The sequence below is a fragment of the Salmo trutta genome, chromosome 28 (assembly GCF_901001165.1).
Source record: "Salmo trutta chromosome 28, fSalTru1.1, whole genome shotgun sequence".
NCBI lineage: Eukaryota > Metazoa > Chordata > Actinopteri > Salmoniformes > Salmonidae > Salmo > Salmo trutta.
The window spans coordinates 34,458,227-34,466,903 of record NC_042984.1 but is presented as its reverse complement, the minus strand read 5'-3'; the positions used below and the strand labels follow the sequence as shown (position 1 = coordinate 34,466,903).

General features: G+C 44.1%; 1 protein-coding gene across 1 annotated transcript; it reads right to left on the bottom strand.

Moving 5' to 3' along the window:
• Positions 1 to 607: 607 nt before the first annotated feature.
• On the bottom strand, positions 608 to 3,127 carry LOC115166083 (zinc-binding protein A33). Its single transcript, XM_029719752.1, has one exon. The coding sequence runs from the start codon at positions 2,792 to 2,794 to the stop codon at positions 1,364 to 1,366; it is 1,431 nt and encodes a 476-aa protein (XP_029575612.1). The 5' UTR covers positions 2,795 to 3,127; the 3' UTR covers positions 608 to 1,363.
• Positions 3,128 to 8,677: the final 5,550 nt, after the last annotated feature.

Below are 8,677 nucleotides of genomic sequence, written 5' to 3'. Positions count from 1 at the left end.
GTCTGCGGTTGTGAGGCCAGTAGGAAGTACTGCTAAATTCTCTCAAATGATGTTGGAGGTGGTTAATGGTTGAGAAATTAACATTCAATTCTCTGGCAACAGCTCTGGTGGACATTCCTGCAGTCAGCATGCCAATTGCACGCTCCCTCAAAATTTGAGACCTCTGTGGCATTGTGCTCTGTTTCAAAACTGCACCTTTTAGAGTGACCTTTTATTGTCCCCAGCACAAGGTGCACCTGCGTAATGATTATGGTCTGTTTTGCCAACGAGCTCACTGCATTCCAAACACTGGTGATAACCAGATGATCCCAATAATTTAGGTCGTAAACGATGCCCCCTTCTGTTATGTTCTATTGCGAACTGTCTGGGACTTGTTGTTGTTTCCCTGTTAACTATTCAAATATGTTTGACTTAACTGCAATACACTGGTCTCAAATAATTTAGCATAACTAGGCTACACAGAACCACGCGGACCCATTGTAAAATGACAGGCTTTTCACCTCACTAAAATGTGTCCTAGTGCAACATGCCTAGCTCTGCTCACTGGGGGGTGGCTTACGGGAGCACTCTGAAATAAACCGCGGACCATCACAAATGGTCATCAACAAAGCTTATCAAAACATTTTTTATGCTCAATCTCAGTTGCAGTAGTCTACTCTAACCACCAAGGGCCGACATTGCCCAAGAAAACAATTGGACATTACTCATTACTGTGGGACTGGTTATTGGAACACAACATCAGGATTAAACTAATTGAATAGACAGAATCAAGAATTATTCTGAAATATTCAAAGAAAAACAATGAAGGAAATATTAATGCCAGTATACTGTAGGTATTACAGTACTAAGAATACATTACAGAAGACTTCAGCAATGTGTCACAGTCACAATGTCATGTGTCTGTTTGATGCATCCCAGGGGTCCCTGAAAAAGCAAATATAAAACAAAAAAATGAAAATAACAACAAAAAACAATAGAAAAGGCAAAACATCTCACACGAACAAACTGTTAAACAGTGTTTTACAGGAATTAGGCTTAAAACATTGTTCAATTTCATATTGTCAGCATCAAGAATGAATATTGAGCACACATTTTGGGGGCCTTGGAACAGAACATTTTAAGAATCTTGCCCTATAACACACAGGAAATGGAAACCCCCACTGATAACATTAATAAGCAATGCAACATAAGATGTATTTACATGCTGTTATACAAATTGACATAGTTCAAAACAGCATGTTGTTTGACAGGTGAGTTACAGCAGGAGTATTGTTGGTGGAGGAAGGTCCTCTTCACGCCATCACAGTCTGTGCTCTCCCTCTGTGAGAATCTTGCACTGAAGGAAATCAGTGAATGTTACTGACTAGTTTACAGCATGTTTGTCCCTGATTTGGACAGAGACGGAATCCCCTGACAAAGAAATCCTAAGAGGGTGTTTGCTAGAGATGTATGGAAAGACTCTATCTTTGAAAGTATGCATGAATTTATGAAGTTGCTTGTTATTGACTGGGTCAACAAATGAGAGCTGTCCTTTTTTCCAGTCCAGCTGCATTCTGATTTTCTGGGGCTTACTCACTTTGAATGGAGTGGATGGAGTAAGTGCATCTGATAAGGAATGTGTATAATATTTCTCATCAATACACCACACACCCAAGGTTCTATGTCTGAAGCCGAACTCGCCCTCCCTCTGGACAGAGTCTGGGGCCACACCCAGGACCCAGGCTTTATTTCCTCCAACATCAATGTCCCAGCTATGTGTCCCTGAGCTAACGCCCTCAGAGCCCAGGACCACAAAGCATTCGTCAAATCTCTCTAGGTTGTCAGGAAGCTGCTGTGGCTCATTACGGTATATCATACTAGTCAGATCCTCAGACAGGATGAGATGTGGATGGGCAGTGTTGGGGTCCAGAATCAAATTAGTGTATTTAACTATCCCCTGCATCTTCTCCCAGACTCTGAACTGCAGGTTGCCCAGGTGCTTTGCCACATGGATCAGTGATCCTGAAACCCTCTGTGGATTTGGCAGTGTGTACTGGGCTCTTTTCACTGTGGCATTGTAGTTCTGTAGGAATGAGATGTCTTCACCTCCCAGCTCCTTCTCTATGTCTCTGATTGTGTCTAAAAGTGAAGAGATCTCTCTGGTCATCTCTTCAATCTTTGTCTTCATCATCTGACTCTTCTGCTTCTCTTCCTTCCTTAGTGCAGCAATCCTGGCCTCCTCTTCATCTTGTAGAAACTGGTGAAGCTTCTTAAACTCCTTCTTAATTTGCCTCTCTGTGTGCTCTGCCTGGCTCTTAATGTGCTCTGATGTTTGACCACAGATCAGTTTAATTTCCGTATAGTCCTCCAGCATCTCCTTTAAGGGTTTCAGTGCAGTCTTAACTTCCTCCTTACAATCCAGTGCAGCTTCATCCGTGGGGATACAGTCATGCTTTTTATGTATTTTTGAATCCCGACACACCACACAGATGGGCTGCTTATCATCCAGACAGAATAGTTTGAGTTTCTCACTGTGCCGACTGCAGAGCACCTCTGACCCTGCTGAATCTCTCTGACTTTGCTCCTGTAAGAAGGCCTCACACAGGTTCTTTAAAACCAGGTTACATGGGGGGTTTTCCATTGACAATCTTTCCCGGCACATTGGACATTCCCGAGATCCCTTCTGTTTCCAGAATTCCTGAAGACAGGCTTTGCAGATGCTGTGGCTACACGACAGGAAAACTGGATCCCTGAAAATATTACAACACACAGGACAGCAGAGATCCTCCTCTGGTAGAGAAGATTTATTTGCCATTTTACACCACCACTGTCTCTCTTCTGTAATGGCTTCTGGAATTAAGGTTTACTTTCACTAGGCTTACTTTCACTTTTGAAAAATTACAGCAGCGAGGTCAGTAGAACATCGAAATCACAGTTTTGATTATGCTGTCTCTGTCTTCGATTGTTGTTTGAATGTTGATTATTTCCAACGATTCCAATGAACAAAGTCCATTGATAATGTAAATAAATCAAATCAGTAAACAATGAATGCTGAGAGTATCGCTGAATAGCTGCATGCTACTGTGCTGCTCTGTTATTCTGCTTTTTCCTGTTTAACTAGTAAAATGGGGGTGGAGCGCTGCTAGGTCACATGCAAGGTGTGTGTGTGTGTGTGTGTGTGTGTGTGTGTGTGTGTGTGTGTGTGTGTGTTTGTCTTCAAAGTTGTATTACTATCAATGTAGAAAGACAGCCATCTCGCAATAATTGGGCAAATAACTTACAAAGCTCCAATTTACAATTACAGAACACAATGGTGCCACTAATAAATTGTATATGGTACAACATTAAAAAAAAACTAACATCACAATGTGTGTAATATAGTCATCAGCGGCAGTCACATGCTTCCTTCAAATGCTTCTTGGAATCTCTATTTTCTGTTGGTGAAGTCTTAGTATGACCAGCCAGGGCACTTCAGATCCACTGCAGTATTAGATGATTGTCCAGGTCTCCGGGAGATGCCTTCAATTCTATCCGATTGTAACGCTTTAGTTAGGAGTGTCGGAGTCAGGCGCAGGACACATGGATGAGTGTAAACAATAACGTGTTTACTAAAATCATAATCAAACTTCGTCCACATCCAAAATACAGGGTAAGGAGAAAACACCTCCAACAATCACAAAACAGGAAACAATCACGGACAAGACAAACAGGGAAGCCAGAGGGTTAAATAATGAACATAATCAGGGAATCATAAACAGATGTGAATAATAAGACAAAAGCAAACGAACAGGGAAACATAGATCGGTGGCAACTAGTAAGGCAACTAGTAAGGGGTATCTGTCCTTTACTTTAGTATTTATATTTTTGACAACTTTTACTTTTATTACACTACATTCCTAAAGAAAATACTGTACTTTTTACTCCATACATTTTACCTGACACCCAAAAGTACTCATTACATTTTGAATGGTTAACAGGACTGTCACATTCTGACCAGTAAAGGGGTCATTTGTTATTGTAGTTTGGTCAGGACGTGGCAGGGGGGTATTTGTTTTATGTGGTTCGGGGTGTGTGTTTATGTAGAGGGGTGTTTGTTTAGAGTTTCCGGGGTTTTGGTCTATGTTCTATGTTAGTGTATTTCTATGTCTGATCTAGGGTGTTTAGTTCTATGTTTAGTTAATTGGGATTGGGCCTTCAATTGGAGGCAGCTGTTTCTCGTTGCCTCTGCTTGAAGGTCCTATATATATAGAGGTGTGTTTGTTATGGGTATTGTGGGAGGTTGTTTGTGCACTGCTATGTTTAGCCTGCATTACTGTTGAGCTGTCGGTTGTTTTTTCGTATAGTGTGCGTCATAAAATAAAGTTGAGCATTCACGTACCCGTTGCATTTTGGTCCACTTCCTACGACAAGGACAGGAAATTGTCCAATTCACACATTTATCAAGAGAACATCCCTGGCCATCTCTACTGCGTCTGATGTGGCAGACTCACTAAACACAAATGCTTCATATGTAAATTACGTCTGAGTGTTGGAGTGTGCACTTGAATATCCGTAAATTAAACAGTGTGTTGTTTGGATTGCCTAATAGATGTAATTTGAAATTATTTCTACTTTTACTTTTGATACTTAAGTATATTTAAAACCAACTTTTTAGTTTATTTTATTTAACCTTTATTTAACTAGGAAAGTCAGTTAAGAACAAATTCTTATTTACAATGAGGGCCTACCCCGACCAAACCCTAACCCGGACAACGCTGGGCCAATGGTGCGCCGCCCTATGGGACTCCCAATCACGGCCGGTTGTGATACAGCCTGGAATCGAACCAGCATCTGTAGTGACGCCTCTAGCACTGAGATGCAGTGCCTTCGACCGCTGCGCCACTCGGGAGCCCCTACTTACTTTTTTTTACAGGGTGACTTTTACTTGAGTAATTTTCTATTAAGGTACAGTGCATTCGGAAAGTATTCAGACCATTTTACTTTTTCCATGTTTTGGTACGTTACAGCCTTAATCAAAAATGGATGAAATAATTTTTTCCCCTCATCAATCTACACACAATACCCCATAATGACAAAGTGAATACATTTTTAGAACATTTTTCAAATGTATTACATTTTTTTTAAATGAATACCTTACTTACATAAGTATTCAGACCCTTTGCTATGAGAATCAAAACTGAGCTTAGGTGCATCCTGTTTCCATTGATCTTCCTTGAGATGTTTCTACAACTTGATTGTGTCACATCTACTCCTTCTTCCCACCTCTGGCGCTCGACGTTGCCGGTCTACTAACCACCGGTCCTGGCAACCCAAGCACACTTGGCAACCATCATCATGCACACCTGGCAACCATCATTATGCACACTTGCGCCTCATCATTAGGCACACCTGGACACACCCTATTACTCCCCTTTATCTAGCGCTCCCTTTGTCACGGCTGTCTGAATGATCGGACCAAAATGCAGCGTGTTCGTAGTTCCACATATTTTATTTATAGTGAAACTAAATGCAATACACGAAAATACTTGAATACACAAAAACAACAAACCGTGACGCAGAGAGGAAAACACACAACTCAAAAGATAATCACCCACAAACACAGGTGGGACAAACATCAACATAAATATGACCTCCAATTAGACGTAACGAGGATCAGCTGCCTCCAATTGGAGATCAATCCAAACAACACCAACATAGAAATACAAAACTAGAAACTGAATATAGAAATACAAAAACAGACAAACACCCCCTGTCACGCCCTGACCTACTCTACCATAGAAAATAACAACTTACTATGGTCAGGACGTGACACCGTTGTTATCACCCATCAGGCAGTATTGCTTCTGTGTTCAAGTTCAGATGCTACTGTTGTTTGTGTATTCATTCTATGTTTGCTCGTATTAAACTGCAACTGCTTCCTGACTCCCTCCATCTTCGTTACAGATTGGAATCCACCTGTGGTAAATTCAATTGATTGGACATGATTTGGAAAGGCACACACCTGTCGATATAAGGTCTCACAGTTGACAGTGCATGTCAGAGCAAAAACCAAGCCATGAGGTCAAAGGAATTGTCTGTGGAGCTCCTAGACACGATTGTGTCGAGGCACAGATCTGAGGAAGGGTACCAAAAAATGTCTGCAGCATTGAAAGTCCCCAAGAACACAGTGGCCTCCATCATTCCTAAATGGAAGAAGTTTGGAACCACCAAGACTCTTCCAAGAGCTGGCCGCCCAGCCAAATTGAGCAATTGGGGGAGAAGGGCCTTGGTCAGGGAGATGACCAAGAAACCAATGGTCACTCTGAGAGAGCTCCAGAGTTCCTGTGTTGAGATGGGAGAACCTTCCAGAGGGACAACCATCTCTATTTAATAAAATAAATGTATAATTCTCCCCAATTTCGTGGTATCCAATTGGTGGTTACAGTCTTGTCTCATTGCTGCAACTCCCGTACGGACTCAGGAGAGGCGAAGGTGGAGAACCGTGCATCCTCCGAAACACAACCCAACCAAGCCGCACTGCTTTTTGAAACAATGCCCACTTAACCCGGAAGCCAGCCGCACCAATGTGTCGGAGGAAACACAGTACACCTGGCGACCCTGTCAGCGTGCACTGCGCGCACAGGAGTCGCTAGTGCACGATGGAACAAGGACATCCCTGCCGGCCAAGCCCTCCCCTAACCCAGAGAAGGCAGGACCAATTGTGCACCGTCCCATGGGTCTCCCGGTCGCGGCCAGCTGCGACAGAGCCTGGACTCGAACCCAAAATCTCAAGTGGCACGCGATGCAGTGCCTTAGACCACTACGCCACTTGGGAGGCCCGGGGGACAATCATCTCTATAGCACTCCACCAATCAGGCCTTTATGGTAGAGTTGCCATACGGAAGCTGCTCCTCAGTAAAAGACACATGACCGCCCGCTTGGAGTTTGCCAAAAAGCACCTAAAGAAACTCAGACCATGAGAAACAAGATTCTCTGGTCTGATGAAACCAAGATTGAACTCTTTGGCCTGAATGCCAAGCGTCACATCTGAAGGAAACCTGGCACCATCCCTACGATGAAGCATGGTGGTGTCAGCATCATGCTGTGGGGATGTTTTTCAGCGGCAGGGCCGGGGAGACTAGTCAGGACCGAGGGAAAGATGAATGGAGCAAAGTACAGAGAGATCCTTGATGAAAACCTGCTCCAGAGCACTCAGGACCTCAGACTGGGGCGAAGGTTCACCTTCCAACAGGACAACGACCCTAAGCACACAGCCAAGACAACACAGGAGTCGCTTCGGGACAAGACTGAATGACTTGAACCCAATCCAACAACTTTGGAGAGACCTGAAAATAGCTGTGCAGCAACGCTCCCCATCCATCCTGACAGAGCTTGAGACGATCTGCAGAGAAGAATGGGAGAAACTCCCTAAATACAGGTGTGCCAAGCTTGTAGCATCATAGCCAATAAGACTCATGGCTGTAATCGCTGCCAAAGGTGCTTCAACAAAGTACTGAGTAAAGGGTCTGAATACTTATGTAAATGTGTTATTTCCATTTTTTTTAATACATTTGCAAACATTTCTAAAAACCTGTTTTTGCCGTAATGCCGGATGAAGTTGGCCCAGAAGTGCTGGTCAGGATTTGGCTATGGCGCCAGCACCGTTGACCGACGAGACCACTGTCAGCATCGATAGATTGAAGCGGAGAGCTGTCACACCGCCCCATTTAAAGCAACTTGGGAGTGACTGGGTCCGGGTCAGCAACATCAATCGATAAGTAGCCCAAAGGCTTAGCATTCAAAATGCCCTCCACCTCAATGAGCACTGTACTGAGTACAGTTTCCGTCACTGTCTGGTCGCCAAGTGCAACCTGCAGTGCCGCCTTTACAGACCGGGTCTCCTTCTCCCACACACCCCGAAGGTGGGGGGTGGAACTGAAAGGTAAAATGGTGATCCACCAGTTTCTATTGGAGGGCACCCCCTCTGAAGTTTGTGCCTCTGTCTGCCAATAATTAGTGATCCGTCCCAAGTTAGAAAATAAACCGTTAGAAGGCCATCAAAAAAGCATTAGTGTCGATGCTCTCCAGCAGGTCATGATGGGCACAGTGGATGTTCATATATTTGAAGATAACACCCCACCATTTATCCATCCTGGAGATCGCCATATACGGCACTGGTGACAGGCTTGCTGTTGTTTGAGGATGGCTGCATGATCTCTCAGCACCCAGAATTTCCTCCTGACCTCTCCTAAGATCCGTTCTTAACCAGGGAGAGTTGTCCTCCCACCCAAATGAGACACAGAACCGGGTCAAACTCAGGTGAGAAAGCGAGAAGTCGACTCTGTTTGGATGTGGGTTTCCCTGATTTGAGGGCATTCAGCTCTTCTGGGAAAGACTCAGCCTGGACCTGCTGTAGGAGAAAGGTTTCAGCCTTGGTGCCAGGCGCCCAGTGAAGTGATTTTTCTGTGGCTTTAAGGAGCTCCTGCCATGTCTGGAATTGGGAGGAGTCAGGAAGTGGGGTGCTGGGACCTACTGCAACATTGAAGCAGAAGGTAACCTTCTTCAGCTCTTCTGTTGCTCCTTCCAGCATGGGGGTTGATGGCCAGGTTGGCCATTGGTCTTCTGTGTGACTCAAGAAGGCAGGTGGCAAACTCCATCTCTGCAGTTGGGCAAGTTCTGCAAGAGTTGTCTCTCAAGTGACGTCGTCTACAGGGTTGTT

Coding starts and splice junctions, on each gene's coding strand:
- LOC115166083 (XM_029719752.1), bottom strand. CDS start 2,794: ATGGCAAATAAATCTTCTCTACCAGAGGAGGATCTCTGCTGTCCTGTG.